General features: G+C 40.0%; 1 protein-coding gene across 2 annotated transcripts; it reads left to right on the forward strand.

Annotated features, from left to right (window-relative positions):
- Window positions 1–1,490: 1,490 nt before the first annotated feature.
- LOC110532596 (adipolin) lies at window positions 1,491–24,270 on the forward strand. 2 transcript variants are annotated; one of them, XM_036988619.1, is made up of 8 exons: window positions 1,491–2,734; window positions 17,039–17,143; window positions 17,363–17,474; window positions 17,825–18,012; window positions 19,845–19,953; window positions 20,198–20,291; window positions 22,524–22,602; window positions 22,826–24,270. In XM_036988619.1, the coding sequence occupies exons 1-8, from the start codon at window positions 2,561–2,563 to the stop codon at window positions 22,922–22,924; spliced, it is 960 nt and encodes a 319-aa protein (XP_036844514.1). In that variant the 5' UTR covers window positions 1,491–2,560; the 3' UTR covers window positions 22,925–24,270. The 2 variants fall into 2 exon arrangements, with proteins under 2 accessions (XP_036844514.1, XP_036844513.1); XM_036988618.1 differs by having other exon boundaries at window positions 1,495–2,734; window positions 17,822–18,012; window positions 22,826–24,269.
- The last annotated feature ends 762 nt before the right edge of the window (window positions 24,271–25,032 follow it).

Here is a 25,032-nt window from a genome sequence, read left to right on the forward strand (position 1 = left end):
AATACACTCAAATATCAAAAGTAAATGTAATTGCTAAAATATACTTAAGTATCAAAAGTAAAAGTGCAAGTATAAATAATTAAAAATTCCTTATATTAAGCAAACCAGACAGCACCATTTTCTTGTTTTTGAAGTTTATGGATAGCCAGGGGCACACTCCAACACTCAGACATAATTTAGAAACGAAACATGTGTGTTTAGTGAGTCCGCCAGATTAGAGGCAGTGGGGATGACCGGAGTGGTTCTCTTGATAAGTACGTAAATTGGACCATATTTCTGTCCTGCTAATCATTCAAAATGTATGGAGTAAAAAGTACATTATTTTCTTTAGGAATGTAGTGAAGTAATAGTTTTCTAAAATATAAATAGTAAAGTACAGATATCCCCAAAAACAACTTAAGTAGTAATTTGAACTATTTTTACTTAAGTTCTTTACACCACTGACATTATCACATGAAATACATTAATTTATATCATGTATCTGCAGTGCTTATGGAAAATTATGATAGTGCACCACCCATTCTTACCTAAAAAAAGTACTATCCATGCATTGATTCACCTCTGGATGGCACTGTTCACAAGTAATATTTCTTCACAGTGTCAATGATGTGGATCCATAATCATCCATCACCTCTAAGGTACAGTTTGTAGCCTACATCGCTGTGCAACTTTATTGAGGCAGGCTTTAAATCCAACCTGTAAAGTGCACAAACGGCTAAATGTATACTTTAGCCTACACCCTAACTCTTAACTGCATAGCCAACATCCTATGCTTAATTTATAAAAAATAAATGAAAACATGTCTGCTCTTGACATATAAAGATACATTTATTTTGAAAACATATAACATTGCTTTCAAGAGACAAGTTTTATAGCCTTTCTCTGCAATGGTTTCCCCGTAAATGTACTCAAAAAAGGGATCTGCATCAAGACATTTACTATAAACCATGTCTTACTTTTGATATACTGTATATGTTTATGTGGCAATTACATTTAAGTGAGGAACAATACATCCCAGTATATTTCAGACAAGCAATTGTTGGAGGCAACTCCTTGTAAAAGCAGATCCTATTTCAACACTTTTTGGAAACATGAGGACAGGTACACCAACTATGTGTCCCACCACATGGGATAGTCAGAATTCATTCCTTGGCAATTTGTCAAACAACAGATTACACAAGAGATTGCCTGAGGGTCTTTTTTTCTGAAGGTACGTACATCAATTCCGCAGTATGAATTAGATCCAAACACAGGGCTATACTGAGGTAAAATTTTAATAAAAATATACTAAAAAGACACACACACACACACACACACATATTGGCCAAAGAGCCTCCTCAGTTTTCAAAAAAGGAGTCAACCATTTCATCTATGACATAAAACAGAGACTGAACAAAACAGTGGAGTTGCCAATTCACTGATGAGAAAAATAGAGGCAGCTAGGGGAAGGAAAAAGAGAAAGGGAGAGAGAGAGAGTAATGATAAAACTCCACTTTGAGCCTTCGTGTAAGCTCAGTCACAGAGAGAGAGAGCGCAACATAAAAGAAGTAGAAGATAGGGAGAGAGAGCGAGACAGTGTGGTGAAGCAAGCAAGCAACAGGGACCTACCACACACACAGACACAAACACAGTGCTCTCTGAGGTGAAACTGCACATGTTTTTGTCAACCCAGAGCAGACGGACTGGGTTGATGAATGGACAGTAGTGATTTATGTACAGCTGGGTGTACTGGACAGAGGAGACCGTGTTGCTAATACCCCTTAAAGTGTCTTTTACACCACTTTGAAGTTTTCTTTCCAGAGCTTCTGCTGCGGGGGACCAAATGTATACCCTTCAAGGAGAAAATAATACAAGGAGGACCAAAGGCTAAGAAAATTGGACCATCTCCAACTCCCCTTTTTATTCTATGGCGAGTCCTGTGGGAAACATGTGTGAGGTGGACTGAGGGCTTGAATGCCAAGCAGCATTCTCTGAAGAAAATACAAACTCTTATGAGACTTCCACTGCACCCAACTATCGGAAAACTATGAGGAGGATCCATTGCTTAGTGTGAGCAAAACAGCAAGGAAGAGGGGGATAGACAACTCTACCATCCACTCCTATCTAACCCCCCCCCCCCACACACACACACACACACACACACAGAGCAGAAAGCATGAAAAATCCCACTAATGGGTTTATTTGCTGTCAGATCTATGCCGATTTGTCATTCGCCGGGACCATTTCACTTGACACATTTCATAGTTGAGTAAGCTGCTTGGCTTTCTGGCTAGAGTTAGCTGTGCTCCAGCTCCAGCAACACTCTGCTGCCAGGCTCAAAGCTCATCGGGAAGAGAGCAGCAGGCAGCCAAACCAGGAGTCCTTCAGCCCTCATAGTCGTTGCAGTCCTCCAGTTTGCACTCTAATCATCCTGTTTAGGGTCCTTTCATTTTTGTAATTGGGCAATAGCTTTATTCTTTCCAATCGTTGGACAGTTTGGACAGACCATTGGGCCAGTTGTCCAAAGAGGCTTCTTCACACGGTTCCAGGGATATTTGGGTTGATTCAGTTTGTGTTTAAGATGTGGTGTGGGCCACTGGTTGTGCTGGCTGCGGTGTTCTGGACCCAGTGTGTCCTGCTGGAAGGGGTGGACGCCAAGAAGGAGAGGAAGAGGCCGAAGGAGACCCCCCCACAGCACACAGAGGCGTACAACACTACTCTCTCCAACAGCGAAGAGGTGGGCGAGAGCACCAAGGTAATGCTTGATTTGAAACTAAAATGTGATCTTCAATTCACCAGTGGCTACCTCCAACCTCTAAGAAGCATAGGACTATAAAGTTCGATCTGTAAAAAATATGATTCTGAAATAATTAAAGATACGAACCCTCATTGGTTTGAATGGTGTCAGCAATTTTTATCTAGAATTTCTTTTAACTTAACAACATGAATTAGGGTATTTATAGTACTATATAGGTAGGGAAGATTGAACAGTACAAGGCTATGTCAATCACTACATTTCGATAAAAATGCAGATAGAACCCTATTGTGCCAAGCCCTTTCTGCTCTGTAGACCCACTGGTGTATTTCAAACCTTATGGCTGAAATGTGTATATTTATTCTGATCATACAAGTGCTGAACATAGGAAGAATGATTCTGATTAGTATGTGGAATATGTTATTCACTTTATCAGTGGTATTTGATTGTAACTTGATTTTGATTACCTGATCTGATAATTATCAAAGTACAGATTTAATAGAAAATACAATTGCAGTAGTGCTACCAAAATTGAAACAACATAAAATAGAATAAAATGTTATTGGTCACATACACATATTTAGCAGATGATATTGAAGAGAAATGCTTTTGTTCCTAGTGCTAAATCCTTTGCTAAATCATCTGATTAACCTTGGAATCTATTCTGAGGCAAATACCTGAGCTGGAATGTCTTCCCCTCAGTTTAAGGAGTGATAATTAACTTGTTATATTGTGGATTGCAATGGCTGGTGCTGGCAGATGACATGCTCCAACAGCATTAGTTGGACTTGATTCATGTATAATTGGACTTCATTCAGGCTTTATGAATGTATAATCCATGTCAAATCAAAGTTTATTTATTGCATACACAGATTAGCAAATGTTGAAGCAGGTGCAGCGAAATGCTTGTGTTTCTAGCTCCAGCAGTGCAGTAAGTGTCTAACAGTACAATACTAATACAAAAAGAAGAAAAAACAAGAAATTATGAAATATCAGAATGAACAATGTTAGTGTCCTGAATATAAATAAGTGGTGTGTATTGACAGTATTGACAATATATTGTATAAGTAGGAAAAGGTATTTACAGCTGTAGTTATATAGGAGATGAGCTATGTGGAGATTACAGTATGCACATATAGACTGAGTAATCAATTATCTTAATTTCTCTTAGATCAATGTACATTTAAAGAAAATAATATTGCAGGAATGCTAATATCTTATCTGTTTCTAACTCCAGAAACATTTTCAGATCAATTAACATTACGTAAACATGACTAAAGTGACCAGTGTTGAATGACTCTAAGGTGCAGTTTCTAAGGTGCAGTGTAGAGTAACAAAATGTTCTATAGAGTGTTCTGTAGAGTGTTCCATAGAGAGAATGAGTGTAGTGATGTGGGCAATTGCCAGCATAGAAGAGGTGTGCCCTACTGGGTCAAGCCTGAGAAAGTGAAGTGTCTCAAATGTGTGAAACCCTAAATGGATGCCTTCCTGAAGAATGTGTGGTATGTGGACATTTAAAGGCTGATCAATGTATCAATTAGTCCTCACTGCAGGGGGCAAGCACCAATTCCCCAGCTTATCAGTTTTAAGGACTGTTTATTGACAAATCAGCACTCAAGAGGGTTTGGATCATCATGAATTAGGGATAAGAAAATGTGACAGTGTAGGCTACATTCTCTAAATGTGTAGCCAAAGTATTTATTTAAAGATCAAATATGGACAGTAATTCGGTAGTTTAAAAGGCTTAATGATTTGGCAAACAGATAGAAAAGTAGAGTTTTACACCCAAGTATAATATATAAATAGCTTTGAAATAAACTGATGAAAAAGTTGAAAAATATTGTTTCCATGTCCAAAAACAGCATTTGACCTTTCACATTCTTATTTATTGGTTTATGGCTGGTATTGCATATTTCCAGGGGTTTCCAATGAGTTATTTGTTTTGCTTTTAGCCCACCCATTGTGTTGGCATTCTCAAATAACCCTCGCTGCCCCATCCACTCAATACCAGCCCTCCCTCCCTGTCCAAGATCTACCAGTTTGCCTCTGCTCTGTTGTATTTACCATAGAATGAGGTCTTGTTTCTGTATTCTCAAGAAGAAGAAGAAGGACACATTATTCAGCCCTAGCCTGTCTCATTGTGGTCTGGCTGTGTTTATTTGACTTGTTTTGCCCTGTAAAAGCAGAAGGCTATGAAGCATGACCTTGTGTCAACCCCCAGGCTGCTGAAAACTGAGGACTACTGCACCCCACTGGGATATATCTGTTCTGTTCTCTCTCCCATCTATCTCACCGAGCCCAGGGTGTCTCTATCTCCAAAGCCCCCATTCGTCCCTTCCATCTCCCCCATGGTCCAGCAACAGGCCACAGGCAGACTGCCATGATGTAATTCCTGGGAAAGATAGGTGGGCAGATATTTAAAGAGCTTTGGCATTGCTGTTCCCAGCCCATTGATTCTGTCATTCACAGGGCCAGTCTGACTCCGCTGTGTCTGGGACATCCGATAGGGGCGTTGCGGCCCCAAAAAACTGGTGCAGCGTGCCGTGTAAGCCCCTCACAAAGCCCTATAGAAAGGGTTCTGAAAGAGGACACCTCGACAAGGATTATCCCCCTGTGCCCCCCCACTTACATTTTTCTCATCTTGTCTCCCACAATCTAAGGGTAATGACATAATCACTCCTAAGACCCTGTGTTATGCCAGATAGTGTCTCGGCCAAATACTGTCACCTCTAGTTGAGGACCCTGGGGTTTAGACTTTACATCTAAGATTAAAAGTGGAGATGTTCAAGCTTGGACAACGCAACAAGACTCGTGTAGGCTGCATAACACTCCTTTAGGCTACGGAACTTGAGCACATCTGATTGTGCATTTTGTATGGACAATGCATCAGCAAATTGTTATGCTATATCATTTATTTTTTTATTTCACCTTTATTTTACCAGGTAGGCTAGTTGAGAACAAGTTCTCATTTACAACTGCGACCTGGCCAAGATAAAGCATAGCAGTGTGAACAGACAACAACACAGAGTTACACATGGAGTAAACAATAAACAAGTCAATAACACAGTAGGGGAAAAAAAGAGTCTATATACATTGTGTGCAAAAGGCATGAGGAGGTAGGTGAGTAATTACAATTTAGCAAATGAACACTGGAGTGATAAATGATCAGATGGTCATGTGCAGGTAGAGATACTGGTGTGCAAAAGAGCAGAAAAGTAAATAAATAAAAACAGTATGGGGATGAGGTAGGTAAATTGGGTGGGCTATTTACCGATGGACTATGTGCAGCTGCAGCGATCGGTTAGCTGCTCAGATAGCAGATGTTTAAAGTTGGTGAGGGAGATAAAAGTCTCCAACTTCAGCGATTTTTGCAATTCGTTCCAGTCACAGGCAGCAAAGAATTGGAAGGAAAGGCTGCCAAATGAGGTGTTGGCTTTAGGGATGATCAGTGAGATACACCTGCTGGAGCGCGTGCTACGGGTGGGTGTTGCCATCGTGACCAGTGAACTGAGATAAGGCGGAGCTTTACCTAGCATGGACTTGTAGATGACCTGGAGCCAGTGGGTCTGGCGACGAATATGTAGCGAGGGCCAGCCGACTAGAGCATACAGGTCGCAGTGGTGGGTGGTATAAGGTGCTTTAGTAACAAAACGGATGGCACTGTGATAAACTGCATCCAGTTTGCTGAGTAGAGTATTGGAAGCTATTTTGTAGATGACATCGCCGAAGTCGAGGATCGGTAGGATAGTTGGTTTTACTAGGGTAAGTTTTGCGGCGTGAGTGAAGGAGGCTTTGTTGCGAAATAGAAAGCCGACTCTAGATTTGATTTTAGATTGGATATGTTTGATATGAGTCTGGAAGGAGAGTTTACAGTCTAGCCAGACACCTAGGTACTTATAGATGTCCACATATTCTAGGTCGGAACCATCCGGGGTGGTGATGCTAGTCGGGCGTGCGGGTGCAGGCAGCGAACGGTTGAAAAGCATGCATTTGGTTTTACTAGCATTTAAGAGCAGTTGGAGGCCACGGAAGGAGTATTGTATGGCATTGAAGCTCGTTTGGAGGTTAGATAGCACACTGTCCAAGGAAGGGCCAGAAGTATACAGAATGGTGTCGTCTGCATAGAGGTGGATCAGGGAATCGCCCGCAGCAAGAGCAACATCATTGATATATACAGAGAAAAGAGTCGGCCCGAGAATTGAACCCTGTGGCACCCCCATAGAGACTGCCAGAGGACCGGACAACATGCCCTCCGATTTGACACACTGAACTCTGTCTGCAAAGTAGTTGGTGAAACAGGCAAGGCAGTCATTAGAAAAACCGAGGCTACTGAGTCTGCCGATCATCCGGAGTTCACTGAAAATGTGTCCAGTAAAAAAACTAATAATATTTATTATGCCAGCTGCAAACGGTGCTTGGATCCTTTATTTAAATTAATTCAGTTATTATGGTTTGTTCAAGTTTCACTTCATCCTCACATCTGTACCTGTAATGTCTTGGAGAAAACAACCTGTTTATTAGAGTTACATTATGATGGCAGGAGAACACCACCTTGTATCTTCAAACAAGCCAAACCGTTTATACATTTGCATTTTTTTCTTTTCTCTCATTCAGTGGAAAGTCTTCTTATGATGGCATTCATTTTGCATCTGGCCCAACCCCAGTGAGAGCTGTTGGCAGGGTGCAGCAGACTACATTCCTTCAGAGATTTTCCATTTGAAATTGATCACAGTTGAGGTGTGGAGTGTTGCACTGAGTGAAATCTGGTGAGGTGATACCAAGCAGTAACTTTTTGCACCAAAATAACATTATGTCTCCCAAAATCGCTCACAGCACTAGACAAGTTTTTCTTCTACCCTTCATCATAGCATAGATGGGTCATCATCCATGATCCAATCTATCTACTGGCTAGCACAATAAATACAGTGTGAGGGCAGAACTACGGAAACAATATCTCAATTTGCCACTTATTTCACTCCTTTCCAAAGTGCAGTGAAATCTGTCAGTGTGAAGCAGCAAAGGGCTCAGTCAGTCATGGCAGTAATGGAGGCAGTCAAGTCAAACATCACGCATAGCGTGTTGAGTAATGGTTAAGCAGTGCCCTGGGGGAGACTTGAGTTTCCCCTCTCTCATCCGAACACCATGCTTAATGAAGGAGTGATTCGGGACCGTTTGGATAGCCCAACACACAGGGGACTGGACCCATCCCACAGGAAACCCTAGGCCCACTAACACACACACACACAGGCTGCACACATACACACACAAAATTGGGAACAGAGTTGGAACTGTAAATCGAGTGGGAACAAGGATACCCTTACTGTGTGAGGATGAGGCCTATCTTATGGGATGTTTTGTTTTATTACACGTCTTAATGACCCTTGCTTACTTAATGCATTACACAATTGATTTATGCACTCAATGAAATCCTGACAGACATCCATAATACTAATAAACAGCCTTTTGTCATTACATCTGAAATCTACAAATAAAATAAACTGCTAGGACGATATTCCCCTTGAGCCACGTTTTGGGTGCCAAAAATACAACATTTGTTTTTACATATCAGAGAGGTTCTGTTTGGTTTGGATTTCCTGTCCGAAATCCCTTGATCTCGCCTGCTATGTTTTATGTGCTGGTCATGTTCCTCTACCTCAGATTCACATTGGACTCTTGAAAGAAAGCAACATGATTTCACTGCAATCTACCAGAGATTTTAAGTATATTCTCTCCAATGTAAAGAATTGTCTGGGGTAGAATGCATTGCATTAATCATAAACAGATGATGATCTATGCACCTAGTCCAAATGATTGTTAAAATCTTGGCAATCCTTGAATTACTTTTAGAGCCTTTGTTGTGTTAATACATCAGTCCTATAGACATTTAATAGGTGTTGAAGCGTGGGAGAATTTTGCATGTGTTCTCACATTTGAATTTGCCTTTCATATGACCTATATATACTGTATATATATATATATATATATATATTTTTTTTTTTCCCTTCTCATATTTTGTGCTTTTCTACTTATGACTGGTTTTTAGTACCTCATAAAGTAAGTGAGCAGAGTACTTCCACAAGGACAGTGCTTAAACCAAACATATATGAGCACTGTATTTATGTGGCAGAGTGGAACCACAAATGAGTGCATAAAGAGAAGATCTCATGAGTATCTATCTACCTGGGGCATAACTCAGACCTGGGCTCAAATACTATTTGAAATCTTTCAAATACTTTTAGTGTTTGCTTTAGCCTGTCTGAACTGCCCGGTTGGCATCATCTGCATAGTTGGGACTATTGGTTCTGTTGCAATTGGCAAGCTCAATCAAGGACAGGTCAAGTATTTTCAGAGCTGATTCCTGTCTGTAAATGAAAAACACTTAATGAATTAAATATATTAATATTCATTATTTGAAATTAGATTAAATTACATTTGAATCCAGGTCTGGCATACTGGTAGCTCAGTTTTTTAGCTTGATATGGATGTGGAGTCAGAGTAATTTTTTAATGGTTTCTCTTACCTACCACAGATACCTGGGGAAAGAGCCACCACTGGGGCAATGTGAAGACTATAATTTGTACACAAAGCAGGTGTGACAGCAATCAGACTCTCTTCAGCTTTTAGACTTTTTATGTTGAGAGCAAAGCACGATTATTCCCTAGGAGATTTCATGAATACATTTGACTGTTTTAGTAGCTCTCGTACACTGGAAAGGATTGCACACTCAATGTATACAGTATATGGCGTGTTGACACTGTAGCAGTTGTTTTGTGGAAACAAGGAAAAGATAACACGAAGGCTACGCTATAGGAATATGTATACGTGCAGCATACGCACACATAGTGGGATTTGAAATTCGCTTGATCCTTTACAGTTGTATCATTTTATAATTTGATAGCAAAGGCTCTGACTAAGGCCTTGAGGCCAATACGTAAAGCTTAAAAAAGAGCAGTGATACAAGCAAGAGCAATGTCCAGGTTTCTTCTTTTTTCTCATAATTTGGTTGCCCCTCAAGATTTAAAGTGGAGTGTATGTTTCTTGTGGTTTATATGCATAGACCTACACTTTGTTCATGTCCTTAACAACTTGTGTGTGACATATCTACAAAGTTAAAGTGCAGGGTGTGTGCAGTGTGCACCAGTTGCGCCGATTGCATGTCTAACCATATTTAGCGTTGTGGTATTAAATCCTATGTCTGTGAGGTGCATCAGGGGAGGGCCGGGATGGATGGGATATTCTTTAGGAGGAAACGTGGGTGGATGCATGACAGTGGGCAAGTGCGCAGGTTCTCCCTAGCCTAGCTCTAGCTGCAGCATGAGAATCCCTGCCTCTCTGGATGGGCTAGGCCCTAGCTGCATTAGCCTCCCCCACCTTGCATGGATGACTGCACAGGGGCTACAACGACTTAAAAACAAGAGATTAGGGACTCTTCTCCATCATCCTGTCCCACGTCAAACTATAGCGGTACCTCTACCTGTTCACACAACATGCTAGCAACATTAGCAATAATCTTACAAGCTTATTTTTTAGAGTGACTGGTGCACCCCGCTCTCACTGTTTGGTGGGTAAATCAAATAAAATGTTATTGGTCACATACACCTGTTTAGCAGGTGTTATTGCAGGTGTAGCGAAATGCTTGTGTTTCTAGCTCGAACAAGTGCAGTAATATCTAACAAGCAGTATCTAACAATACACAAATCTAAAGTAAAGGACTGGAATTAAGAATATATAAATATTTGGACGAGCAATGTCAGAGTTACATACGTAGACTAGAATACAGTAGAATAGAATACAGTGTATACATATGAGATGAGTAATGAAAAATGTGTAAACATTATTAAAGTGACAAGTGTTCCAATTATTAAAGTGTCCAGTGATTTCAAGTCTATGTATATAGGGCAGCAGCCTCTAATGTGCTAGTGATGGCTATTTAACAGTCTGATGGCCTTGAGGTAGAAGCTGTTTTTCACACTCTCGGACCCAGCTGTGATACACCTGTACTGACCTCGCCTTCTAGATGATAGAGGATGGCAGTGGCTCGGGTGGTTGTTGTCCTTGATGATCTTTTTGGCCTTCCTGTGACATCGGGTGCTGTAGGTGTCCTGGAGGGCAGGTAGTTTGCCCCCGGTGATGCGTTGGGCAGGCCACACCACCCTCTGGAGAGCCCTGCGGTTGTGGGCGGTGCAGTTGCCGTACCAGGCGGTGATACAGCCCGACAGGATGCTCTCAATTGTGCATCTGTAAAAGTTTGTGAGGGTTTTATGTGCCAAGCCACATTTCTTCAGCCTCCTGAGGTTGAAGAGGCGCTGTTGCGCCTTCTTTACCACACTGTCTGTGTTGGTGGACCATTTCAGTTTGTCAGAAATGTGTACGCTGAGGTACTTGAAGCTTTTCACCTTCTCCAGTGTGGTCCCATCAGTGTGAATGGGGGGTGCTCCCTCTGCCGTTTCCTGAAGTTCACAATCAGCTCCTTTGTTTTTTTTTTACATTGGGTAAGAGGTTATTTTCCTGGCAGCCCACTCCCAGGGCCCTCACCTCCTCCCTGTAGGCTGTCTCGTCATTGTTGGTAATCAGACTACTGTTGTGTCCGTCTGCAAACTTGATGATTGAGTTGGAGTCGTGCGTGGCCATGCAGTCATGGGTGAACAGGAAGTACAGGAGGGGGCTGAGCATGCACCCTTGTGGGGCCCCAGTGTTGAGGATCAGTGAAATAGAGGTGTTGTTTCCTACCTTCACCACTTGGGAGCTGGCCTGTCAGGAAGTCCAGGACCCAGTTGCACAGAGCAGGGTTCCGACCCAGGGCCTCGAGCTTAATGATGAGCTTGGAGGGTACTATGGTGTTGAATGCTGTGCTATAGTCAGTGAACAGCATTCTTACATAGGTAAGCCCTGCAGTTAACGTTTCAAGATATTCTTTGTGTGTTGCAAGTATTTTGACTATACTAGTTGGTGCATGTCAAACAATATGATATGGCTCATTAATAAGGATAATGACATGTAAATGAAAACAAGCTAAGAGTTATGGGCTATACCGGTATGCCTACAGAAGAGCCAGCAATGGAGTGCTGTTCAAGATGCAGATCAATGGAGATCAGACACAAACAGTTGTGTTTGTGTCTGCATCGCAAATGGCACCCTATTCCCTACCTATTCCCTATTTCCCTCCCTTTATTGGAGCAAATCAATTCTACTTAATTTCATCAAACAAACTGTATCAGATTCATAAGGATTATTCATTGCGCCTCAAACAAACTGTTTCCTGAATTATCATGATGATGATGTTTAATTGTCACATCAGCTGGATGAGCACAGGGAAATGTATTGTTTTACAGGGTCAGCCATAGTAGTATGATGCCCCTGAAGCAAATTAGGATTAAGTTCCTTGCTCAAGGGCACATCGACCGATTTTTCACCTTGTCGGCTCGGGTATTCAAACCAGTGACCGTTCAGTTACTGGCCCAACTCTCTAACAGCTAGGCTACCTGCCAACCTGGACATGGACATAATGAAGTTATAATTCAACGGCTACATAATTGTTGTAAAACTCAAATTCCATAATACATGTGTAACAACAGTTTTACTACACAGGTAGTACAGCTCTGCAAGCTTACGTGCAATGTCCATGGTATTGTAGATGTATGTCTAAACTAAAAACTGTGATGTTTTTTCATACTGTCATTGTGGTTATAGATTTGTAAGTAAAGTGAATTGCCTTATCAGAATTGGTGCCTATAGCAGTAGATATCACAATCTCAGTTGGAATAGAGCCCCCACCCCCAACAGTGTTTGATGTTCTGAGTAGTACTTTCAGTTTAACACCTTAAGAATGTCTTAACACATTTCCCCAAATTGCCACTGGAGTGGTGTGCTCTCACAGCTGTTGAAAGACGCAGCTATTGGATGGCACTCAAACAACAGCCGGGATCAAAGGGAAGAACAGACTGATACCTGTATCTATCCTCTACTCACTTTGTTCATGTGCTGTATGTGCTGATATAAAGGTATGTGAGTGAGAACATAGTTTACTTTGTGCCATCCTGAATAGGAACTAGATTAAATATAACTGACAGTTTTTCTATTTCGTCATGCTATGATTTTCATTTCTCTGTGTAAAGACCTTCATCTAGGGCATATTCAAGATAGTTTCACTGAGGTACAATGAATCAGCATTTCTTATCAAGCTGTGGGAAGCACCACCACCTATCATCACTATTGGATGTAATGGTAGCAAAAATATGATGCCCACCTGTGTGTGAAGCCCGATCAATGAAAGTGAGAATAAAATTCAGATCATAAAATCCTCATGAGGTATTGCTTTATTGCTATGCTACTGTAGCAACTCTCATGATATTTTGTGTTACACACTGAATAAAAGTGACAAAAACAGTTGGAACAGTGATTTGCGCAATAATGTTTTTTAGTTTGAATAACAGTAATAATTATCTTGGTTACAGCTGGGCCGACTTCATCAAATTGAGAAAATCCTTTAGGGCACGGTTTTAATCGCTTAATTACAATGGCGTGTGCTAACAACACAAGACGATAACAAGTAGAACGAGAGGGCTGCTTTCCTGGCAGTGCTATGCTGACGTTTTTATTATCACACAGGGTATAGCTAAGATACACTACCAGTCAAAAGTGTGGACATACCTACTCGTTCCAGGGTTTTTCTTTATTTTTACTATTTTCTACATTGCAGAATTATAGTGAAGATATCAAAACTATAAAATGACACATATGGAATCATGTAGTAACCAAAAAAAGTGTTTTGTATTTGAGATTCTTCAAAGTAGCCACCCTTTGCCTTGATGACAGCTTTGCACGCTCTTGGTATTTTCTCAACCAGCTCCATGAGGTAGTCACCCGGAATGCATTTCAATGAACAGGCGTGCCTTGTTAAAAGTTACTTTGTGGAATTTCTTTCCTTCTTAATGCGTTTCAGCCAATCAGTTGTGTTGTGACAAGGTAGGGGTGGTATACGGTTGATAGCCCTATTTGGTAAAAGACAAAGCCCATATTATGGCAAGAACAGCTCAAATAAGCAAAGATAAACGACAGTCCATCATTACTTTAAGACATGAAGGTCAGTCAATACGGAAAACTTCAAGAACTTTGAAAGTTTCTTCAAGTGCAGTCGCAAAAACCATCAAGAGCTATAATGAAACTGGCTTTCATGAGGACCGCCACAGGAAAGGAAGACCCAGAGTTACCTCTGCTGTAGAGGATAAGTTCATTAGAGTTACCAGCCTCAGAAATTGCAGCCCAAATAAATGCTTCACAGAGTTTAAGTAACAGACACATCTCAACATCAATCTGTTCAGAGGAGACGTGAATCAGGCCTTCATGGTCAAATTGATGCAAAGAAACCACTAATAAAGGACACCAATATGAAGAAGAGGCTTGCTTGTGCCAAGAAACATGAGCAATGGACATTCGACCGGTGGAAATCTGTCCTTTGGTCCGAGTCCAAATTTGAGATTTTTGGTTCCAACCGCCATGTCTTTGTGAGCCACAAAGAAGGCGAACGGATGATCTCTGCGTGTGTGTGGTTCCCACTGTGAAGAATGGAGGAGGAGGTGTGATAGTGTGGGGGTGCTTTGCTGGTGACAATGTCTTTGATTTATTTAGAATTCAAGGCGCAGCATGGCTACCACAGCATTCTGCAGCAATACGCCATCCCATCTGGTTTGCACTTAGTGGGACTATCATTTGTTTTTCAATCACCCAACACACCTCCAGGCTGTGTAAGGGTTATTTGGCCAAGAAAAAGAGTGATGGAGTGCTGCATCAGATGACCTGGCCTCCACAATCACCCAACCTCAACCCAATTGAGATGAGTTGGGATGAGTTGGACCGCAGAGTGAAGGAAAAGCAGCCAACAATTGCTCAGCATATGTGGGAACTCCTTCAAGACTATTGGAAAAGCATTCCAGGTGAAGCTGGTTGAGAGAATGCCAAGAGTGTGCAAAGCTGTCATCAAGGCAAAGGGTGGCTACTTTGAAGAATCTCAAATAAACGTTTTCTTGGTTATTACATGATTCCATATGTGTTATTTCAAGGTTTGATGTCTTCACTTTATTCTACAATGTAGAAAATAGTACAACTAAGGAAAAACCCTTGAATGAGTAGGTGTGTCCAAACTTTTGACTGATGCAGTATATAATTATAAGTTGCATGTTTGGGCTTACTTGAGTTGGTCTGAAAAAAACACATAAGATGATCTACGTATGACATCAATATGAAAGGAGAGGTGCAGTTCTTTTGAGTCCTCAGGTATTAACAGTCAAGCGTAGCGTTAAGCTCCTTGTTTTGTGCCTTACTCTGTTGTCAATGTTCAGCGTGCATCACTTCAATCAAAAGTGGTTATTGTCAGTGTTTAAATCATCACACTCATCATTAAACTTGTAAAAGTGTAGTTTATGGAATATATGTTTTAAGATTTAATTTTACACCATCTCAAATTCAAAATATGTTTTATGTGCTCTTGTAAGGTTAAGTATGAGTGAGAGAGTGAGAGATATTAAGACAGAATTTATATGCAGCATGAATGGTAAAATAAAGAAAATGATTCAGTATAATTAACTGGTTGTGTTGCAGTGTTGTGGAAAGAATGTGGCAGATTATGCAGTAACAGTATCTTTGGCTTGACAAAATCTGTCTGGCTTTTATCTGTCGCCAGGCTTCAAAAGCACAACAAAAACCCACAGACATCCAACATGCAGGAGGCACTGTGTTACTTAACTTGTTTATTTTGTCTGCTGTCACAAGGAAAGAGAAAAGGGAGAAGACACAGAGAAAAAAAATAAAAATATGAAACCTTTTTCATTCTAGAATATTGAAGACAAGACAAACAATGGGTTACTTTGTTACTGTTGAATATAACGAAGGGTGAGTCTCTATTTCTGTGAAGAAAAGGCGGCATGTTAGTTTTGCAGATAAGTGATCCGTGTCCTCCTGCCAAACCTAAACAAATTCCATTTCAGACAGCTCACCTTCATGGCTCGTCCTAATCTCTTCTATCTCCGCCACAGTCACTTGACATTTGGGGAGGAGGAAGGAGGGCTTTGCTTGGGGAGGATTCAAGGCATTTGCGGTTATTGGAATTCACACAGCTAGGGTTAGAATGATTGGGTGGCAGAGGCCTTTCATTTGGATCAAGGTAATATGTCAGGAGATTTTTTTTATCACCAAAAGGATGACATCATCACACATTCAGAATCCCTGCATATCAAGCAAAGGTCTACAATCATCATCACTAGCATAAGGAAATTAACTTTACTGGCAAGTCAATTTCAACAGTCATTACACTCCTGATATACTGTAAGTATGTTTGTAGGTATAGGGGAAAGTGTTGTTGGTTGTTTATAAATGTTGTTGTAGACTAATTGGGCAATAAAATAGCCAATGGATAGAGATGTTTTACATGGTCCTGAATGCACAGTATGATCATGGAAATGACCGTGTGTTGAAAAAAATCCCTTGAGACGTCTTGTTTATTTTCCTCTGACCCTATTGGGCAAATAATAATTGACGTGGCACCTGAGTGAATTATCTGGAGAGAAAAAACAAGCAAAAAGGGAAAGTCTTGGACAGAAAAAGTGACTGAACATAGTTGGCAAAGTGAAAGGTATGACACAAAAAGGCTTTTTCTCTCTCTCTGAAATGGCAGTAGACCGGCAAGGAGAGACAGGGAGAGAGAAAGAAAGAGAGTTCACTTCATAGTGTGACCTGCCTTGATGTCTGGCACCATTTAATAGTATCTTACGGCAAGATTTTCCAATTATGGTTGGTAAGCAGAAAATATGACTCATTGGATTCAGTTACTTAGTTACAATACTTTGCATTGTGTGACAGTGGGCGAAATGATTCCAGCCTGAAATATCTGATGAATCTTGCAATTAACACTGTTCTCCTCAAAGAGCATTTGGTATTGACGAATACGAACACAGTGTAACAGTTTGGGGCTAGCTTGATTCTAAGTACATTCTGCCCGCACCCTTTTTCCCACTTTATTTTACTAGGCACTTGTTTAGTTCTCACTATTAATAAGCCAGGTTAATTCAACTACATCTGGCTCTCCTTGGTGTCTCATTGATTCATAGTAGGCCTGTGTTCAAAGCATAATCCTAATTGCCAACATGGTATTCATTCATTCAACTGTGTTCATTCCAAAATCAGACCTTTAAAAGTGGTCTAATATCGGGAGTCCAACCGTGTCCCATGCCATCTTCTGTTTAGATCCAGCTATGCCGTCTATTTGAATGAAAAACATTTCATGGGTTTTCTCTCTCATGTGTCTTATAGATTCCTGACAACCAGAGAGTAGATCCCCTGGGATCATGGATGGACTTTGTGAAACGACCCGTAGACAACTTCCCTGGGAAATGCCGCAAACGCAAAAGGCCACTGGTAAATATAACAATGTCTTCAGTAGCGGTTCAAATAAGCTAGCTGATCAAGCACTGGTCCATTCATGACATTGGTCACGAAGCATCTAGTACGATACATAAGTCAAATATTGATCGTTTTAATATTGAAACAACTTTCTGTGTCAAATCACGTGTAGAGTGTATGTATGAGGATCCTATATTATTATGTGATGTGTTATTATTTCCTGATCTCTGTCAGCCAGGACCACCAGGCCCTCCTGGTCCTCCAGGCCCCCAGGGGCCTCCGGGAATCCCCGGGGCAGAGGTCACCCAGGAGGTCCTCCTCCAGGAGTTCAAAGAGATGATAAAAGGTAATATCATATAAAGACATAAAATGTCATATAAAGACACAACATGTTACAAAGTCTGATCTGGTCCTTCGCTGAGTATAAAAATACATGTTGATTCCAAAACATTGGTGATTGATCAACTGCTACTGCTGATGGATCATTGTTTCTGTGAAGGCTGAAGTATTTCATTAGTAACTGACCATCCGGGGTAGATATCAGGTCTGAGTGACTGCAAACTCACTACTCTATTGCTGTACTGTAGTACTGCTGTACTGTAGTACTCAGAGAAAGTTGTTCCTATAGTTCAAGTCCATGTTCTTGTCATCTTTCTAGTTGAGATTCCCATATTCCTTCTGTGTTTTCACCAGAAGCTACAGAGAGGAGAGCTGCTGCAGTGGACAAGCAGACTAGTACCAGTCCTAGTCAGATACCCATGGCCCTCATTGCCCTGGAAGGAATGACCTCTTACAGGAGGATAGAGGAAGCCTTCCACTGTAAACTCATAGGACCTGTGGTTGTCGACAAGAAGACACTGATGGAGCTACAAAACTTTCAGACGGTACGTTTTGGAGGAACAATTTAGAACAATTGTAAAGAATGTAGGAGATTGTGAAGTATTTGGTCACCCCCTTGACCATCTTCTTTATCCTCTTGTCTTACTCACCATTAAGCCGTCTATTAATCTCCACAATCACTTTTCTTTCTTTTAACTTTGTTTTAAACGTAGGTTTGAAGTTTTAACTAGCAATGATTCTGGTTATATCCACCTGATGTATAAGAATGAAGCCTGGAATCTTAAGGGATCACCCCTTCCCTAAAGTCTGACAAAGCAGTACCATGCTTTGAGTTTAGACTGGCTTCTTAGTCCTTAGTAAAAAAAAATATCTCCTTTTACAACGCTCCACATCACTTTCTGGGTGGTATACAAAAGGCACTCTGTCTGTGACTTGGAATATGGTGCGGAGTGGACAAAAATAGACACTGTTTGAAACGGCATGATGTAGAGGAAGAACTATTCCCTGGGACATTCTGAGGCGGGAGGTTAAGAGTAGACAAAGCAAATCAAAAGTATTCATCACATAGACAGGTTACAGCAGGTATAAAATAAATAAATTCATCAAAATAATGTTTTTAATGAAACATTTTATACAGCGGGTTACCAACATATCCATATAATGATTGACATATTTTCATTAAAAATGTTATTTTGATGAATTTATTCATATTATTTCATCCTTCCACAAGATATAGTCCCGATACAAATCTAGGGTTGCTACCCAAGCCGGCTGGTTGTTTGTTCTATCGGTTCGGATGCTAGAGGTGTGACCCAGTCGTTTAGTCTTTTTGTTCTGTATCTATGTGTCACGACTCAGTCGTTCTTTCTAAATGTTCCATTGCCATACTGGCTGGCAATATTCTTATCCCTTACTTGCTAGCTAGCCAACTATGGCCAGAATAACAGCAAAGTAGCTGCATTTGCATTTGTTTAAGCTGTTTTCTAGTGACATTTATTTGGATACAATGAGCTAATGAGGTGCGATTTCGCCTGGCATAGAAAATGTGCTTACACGTCAGGACACTGTTGTTCAGAAGAGTCAGACAACAACACAATCACTTCAAACTGAAGCTGGAAAGACTGCAAACTAGCTGCACTTAATTTTGTTTGACCAGTTTTCTATTGATATTTCTTTGTATATATTCATAAAAATGATGCCAGCTGATTCATGATTTAGACTGGCTGAGAAAAGCTGCCTGTCTGTCTGTCTGTCTCATCCTGACTCCCGAGACATTCATTACTATGGGAAAGCTGGAGATCGAATTTGAATATTGAAACAATGTTGCAAAATGTCGGAGAGACAGACAGCAAGGTTTATACAAATCTCCGCTGTTGAAAACTAAAAAAAACTGTTAGTCTAAAAGAAATGTGAGATAATGTCTAGATGCTTTTATAGTGGAGATCAAGATTATAAATTGCTTGGCTGGGCTGATGAGACAGTGGATTGCGCAGTCAGATGGACCAGAGTAAATTGGCATTTTAACGTCATAGATTTAGCAGGTGGTAACTTGTGGAATAGACACCGGCTGGAATGCGGTTTTCACCAATCAGCATTCAGAATTAGACCCACCCATTGTATAAATAGTAATAATGGACTGTGTAACACTGTATTTACATATATAAAGTGGGTAGTGACTTAGTCAGGCAACGGAATAAATAGCTAGTATTCCAATGTCTGTTGGAAAAGTTCGGATTATTTGCTTGGGTGTTCCCTTTGGCAGACTCCTCCTTTGTAGCTCCTCGATTCACTTTAGCTAGATATCAATTGAGCCCAAATTATCTGTGAGTCATTGTACAACTCCATTCGGCAAGTCACATTGTATTTGTCCTTCCAGCCTCCTGCTAAAGGTGCCTTCCTCAGAGGGACCGGAATGGACCAATCCACAGGACGATTCACAGCTCCCGTTACAGGGATCTACCAGCTCTCTGCTAATGTTCATATTGGTAAGGAATGTTTCTCTACTTTAGGGAAACCCAAATATCAGGGAATCATCTTGGGAAATGTATTGATTTGGAAGTTGGATATCAAATATCAAGACAATGCATGAGGGACATTGAGGCACAATTTATTCAGAGATTTTGCTAAAATATTGTACATCTTCAGAGGACTCTGTGACCTTTTCTTCAGATAAGTGTTTTTGAGCTGGATAATGTATAACCTCAGAGTAACTATGTTTCCTCCCCGAAGACCACAACGAGGTAAAGAGGAGTAAGAGTCAGCTGAGAGCCAGGGATAATGTGCGAGTGCTGATCTGCATCGAATCCCTGTGCCATCGATATACGTGAGTAGGCCTACCCTCAGTCCCAGTATATTGATTGTCTACCGTTTATCAACAAATCTGTATGATGAAGTTTGAAAATGCCTCCAATATCTAGTCACCCTATGAAACAAACTCAAATGAGTCCACTCCACACGTTTTCACCTTGGCATGAAGACCATATGGTTCTTATTTGTTCCTTCTTATGCAACACTGTTACAAGGAATGAGGTAAAAACTATCCCTGACAAACAAAACAATATCATAACCATTTTTTTCTTTCCCCCAATTAGAGTTAGCTAATCTGTTACTGTCTGCCAGGTCAGGCTTTCTGATGTGTTGTTATGGCATTATATTGACAGCAGTCATTGAATCCGTGCCTGATAATCAGTGTTTAATGCCAGTTTTACTTTTGCTAGTATTTACGAGCTGTTTAAGATGTTGTCTATTATACATTGTGTGGAACCAGTTAGGAATTTCCTGTGTTAAAGTGGAACACGTCTTTAAAGGAAATGTCCTCTCACCCCTTCTCCTGGTCCCTGTCGCCTCTAAATTCTTTATAGACTCACCTTTGACACCTGGGACACCATGCTGCTTCCAGCACCACAGGCCAGGGTCGTATTAATTTGAGCAAATCGTAGGAAAACATTTTACTTTGAAAGAATGTAAAGGAACATTTCTTTTTGGACATTTGGTGCATATTGAACACAACCCTGAATAGAGACTTTTTATTTTTGGGATGTGTGAAGGATGAAGAGAACCAACAACAATATTACACTTGTTTGTAGATACCAGAATATTACACACTCATTTGAAGATACCAGAATATTACACACTCATTTGTAGATACCATAATATTACACACTTGGTTGAAGATACCAGAATATTACACACTCATTTGTAGATACCATAATATTACACACTTGGTTGAAGATACCAGAATATTACACACTCATTTGAAGATACCAGAATATTACACACTCATTTGTAGATACCAGAATATTACACACTTGGTTGAAGATACCAGAATATTACACACTCATTTGAAGATACCAGAATATTACACACTCATTTGTAGATACCAAAATATTACACACTCATTTGTAGATACCAGAATATTACACACTCATTTGAAGATACCAGAATATTACACACTCATTTGAAGATACCAGAAAATTACACACTTGTTTGAAGATACCAGAATATTACACACTCGTTTATAGATACCAGAATATTACACACTCATTTGAAGATACCAGAATATTACACACTCATTTGAAGATACCAGAATATTACACACTCGTTTATAGATACCAGAATATTACACACTTATTTATAGATACCAGAATATTACACACTTGTTTGTAGATACCAGAATATTACACACTTGTTTGAAGATACCAGAATATTACACACTCATTTGAAGATACCAGAAAATTACACACTTGTTTGAAGATACCAGAATATTACACACTCGTTTATAGATACCAGAATATTACACACTCATTTGAAGATACCAGAATATTACACACTTGGTTGAAGATACCAGAATATTACACACTCATTTGTAGATACCAAAATATTTCACACCCATTTTGGGTGATACGGGTACTGTTATTCACATATTTTTGCCATTTCTGTTTATATAAAGTAAGCAAAAAAATGTTTTACGAACGGTACCCAATATCTCCAGAATATGTAAAGGCCAACAACCTTGCTTCACAACCTGGTATTATCAAAACAAATTATAAATAATATTGTTATGATGGTTACCTTACCCCCAAAAAGTGGGCTCATTGTTGTTGATTTTCCACCCCAAAGCCTCCAGCCTGTCTGGCTCTCCCACACATGAAAATGCAGAGAATGTAAAATGAGCCTCATTGCAATGGCAGTTAACTGAAGACAAACATGATTGATTCACCATAAAAATGCAGCGTTTTCCACTAAACAGGAGCCAGTGGTCTCAACAGGAGTTGTAGGACAAGACTCCACGCCTGCAATATTACTGTCTACACTGCAGACTTCATTAAAGGCTCACTGTAATGATGATGGTGATTCAAGACTCAGAATTAAGCAATGACATGTTTATTTCATGTGTACGAAAACACATTTTGCATGAAATATCATGCAATTCAACAATTTTATTTCATAACGTGTTAGGTGTGTATAGATATAGTAAAGTTATTTTGAACAAACGTAAAGATCAGGTGACAAGAAGATGATTAACATTTGTTGTCTGTTTTGCTCTTCATCACAGGTCGTTAGAGATGATTGTTGGATTGGAAAGTAACAGCAAGATCTTCACAGTGTATGTGCAAGGGTTGCTGGAGCTACAGGTGGGCTTACATTTATCAAACTGATCATCACAACGCTTGGCATGAAGATTTTCCAATAGGGTCAAACTGAATATAGAGTAAGATATTGTCCCCCAAAAAAAGCCTTTTAAGAAGTGTTATGAAGTACAATTACTTCTTAACACTATAATGGGTTTTAATATCACTATAGCAAAACAATCAGTCATTATATTCCTGTATTTAAAATGTTATTGTATCTCCTCAGATTGGACAGTACACCTCCATATTTGTAGACAATGGTGCTGGGGCATCCATCACAATACAGAATGGCTCTGACTTCATGGGGATGTTGCTGGGTATATAGCCTCACGTCCTGCCGTTGGGGCTGGGGGTATTCCTTCCCTCTTCCCATTGGACACCAGGGCCCTGGCCATGCAAGGCATCTGTCTTACCTGTATCTGCTTGGATTACTAACAGATGCTATCTGCCAATCCACATCCATGGAGGAGAAAGCAAAAGGCATGAGCAGCATTTGCAGCCATTGAACTTCTATACTTGGGGTATCCTGGAAGAACCGTTTTGAAAGCTAAAGGACTGTCTCTCCCCAGACACCATGAAAGCAAGCACTCCTATGGGCCAAGAAAGACACTTGTGCATACCAACAGACAATCCTAATAGAAGACTTCACATATTCAAATCACTCAATGAACATTTTGAATTTGAGAAAGAAAAAAAAGAAAAAAATCACATACGTATTTTTAATACAGTAATAGCCTGATAGGAAATATGCTATAATGAATATCATTCATGAAATTGAAAGGTTTTTATTAATCTCTTTAATGGGATGGCAGTAGCTAAGAAAGTACAGTGCATAGACTCTGTGAGTGTGTATAAACACTGGATGATGCAAAGATGCTCAGTATGCATTGTATGGTTGCCCCAACTTCTCAGCTAGGGTTGAAGAAATTCAGAAGCATTTAGGAAAATCCAACCAGTAGTTTTTGAAAACAAGGGAATTTTGGGAAAGTTACCGGAATTTTGCAACCCTATTCTCAGCAAAGTGACCTCTACTGTATGTTCTATCTAGGGGGACTTTGTATGTCTCATGTGGAGTCTACAGCCCACTGAACAAAATAGAGGAAACATTGGCCTCTGTTTGGAACCATTTTGTGGGATTCAAACCCAAACTAAGGAATGTGGTTAGAGCATTGAAATGAAATACAAGTATGTTGGCCATTCTGTTTCATACCGCTGTACAGTGCCTTCAGAAAGTATTTATACCCCTTCACTTATTCCACATTTTGTTACAGCCTGAATTCAAAATGGATTAAATTGATTTTTTTTCTACACACAATACCCAATAATTACATGTTTTCAGAATTGTTTGCTAATTTATTGAAAATTAAATACAGAAATATCAAGCTCTGTCAAGTTGATTGTTGATCATTGCTAGACAGCCCATGTTCAAGTCTTGTCATTGGTTTTCAAGCCAATTTAAGTCAGAACTGTAACTAGGCCACTCAGGAACATTCAATGTCGTCTTGTTAAATAACTCCAGTGTACTGTACATTTGGCCTTGTGTTTTAGGTTATTGTCCTACTGAAAGGTGAATTTATCTCCCAGTATATGTTGGAATGCAGACTGAACCAAGTTTTCCTCTAGGATTTTGTCTGTGCTTAGCTCTATTCAGTTTATTTTTATCCTAAAATCTCCCTAGTCCTTGCCGATGACAAGCATACCCATAACATGATGCAGCCACAACCATGCTTGAAAATATGAAGAGGGGTACTCAGTGATGTGTTGTGTTGGATTTGCCCCAAACATAACGCTTCGAATTCAGGAAATAAAGTTAATTTCTTTTACAATTATTTTGCAGTTTTACTTTAGTGTTTTGTTGCAAACAGGATGCATGTTTTGGAATATTTGTATTCTGTACAAGCTTCCTTCTTTTCACTGTCATTTAGGTTTGTATTTTGGGGTAACTACAGTGTTGTTGATCCATCTCCCGTTTTCTCCTCTCACATCCATTTAACTCTAACTGTTTTAAAGTCACCATTGGCCTCATAGTGACACCCCTGAGCGGTTTCCTTCCTCTCCATCAACATTGTTAGGAAAGACACCTATATATTTGCAGTGACTGGGTGTATTGATAGACCATCAAAAGTGTTATTCATAACTTCACCATTCTCAAAGGAATATTCAATGTCTGCTTTTTCATTTTTCTATCTACCAATAAGTGCCCTTCTTTGCAAGGCATTGGAAAATCGCTCTCATCTTTGTTTAAAATTCACTGCTCGACTGAAGTACCTTACAGATAATTGTATGTGTGGGGTACAGAAATTAGGTAATCATTCAAAAATCATGTTAAACACTATTATTGAGTCCATGCAGCTTATTACGTGACTTGTTAAGCAAATGTATACTCCTGAATTTAGGCTTGCCATAACAAGGGGGTTGAATACTTATTGACTC

Source organism: Oncorhynchus mykiss, chromosome 9 (assembly GCF_013265735.2).
Source record: "Oncorhynchus mykiss isolate Arlee chromosome 9, USDA_OmykA_1.1, whole genome shotgun sequence".
In the NCBI taxonomy this organism is placed as follows: Eukaryota; Metazoa; Chordata; class Actinopteri; order Salmoniformes; family Salmonidae; genus Oncorhynchus; species Oncorhynchus mykiss.

Bases quoted from the DNA above. Each gene is read 5' to 3' on its own strand.
- LOC110532596 (XM_036988618.1), top strand. From the start codon at position 2,561: ATGTGGTGTGGGCCACTGGTTGTGCTGGCTGCGGTGTTCTGGACCCAG. The intron at 19,954-20,197 runs GTAAGGAATGTT...TCCTCCCCGAAG, and splicing joins CTCTGCTAATGTTCATATTG to ACCACAACGAGGTAAAGAGG. The intron at 20,292-22,523 runs GTGAGTAGGCCT...TCTTCATCACAG, and splicing joins TCCCTGTGCCATCGATATAC to GTCGTTAGAGATGATTGTTG.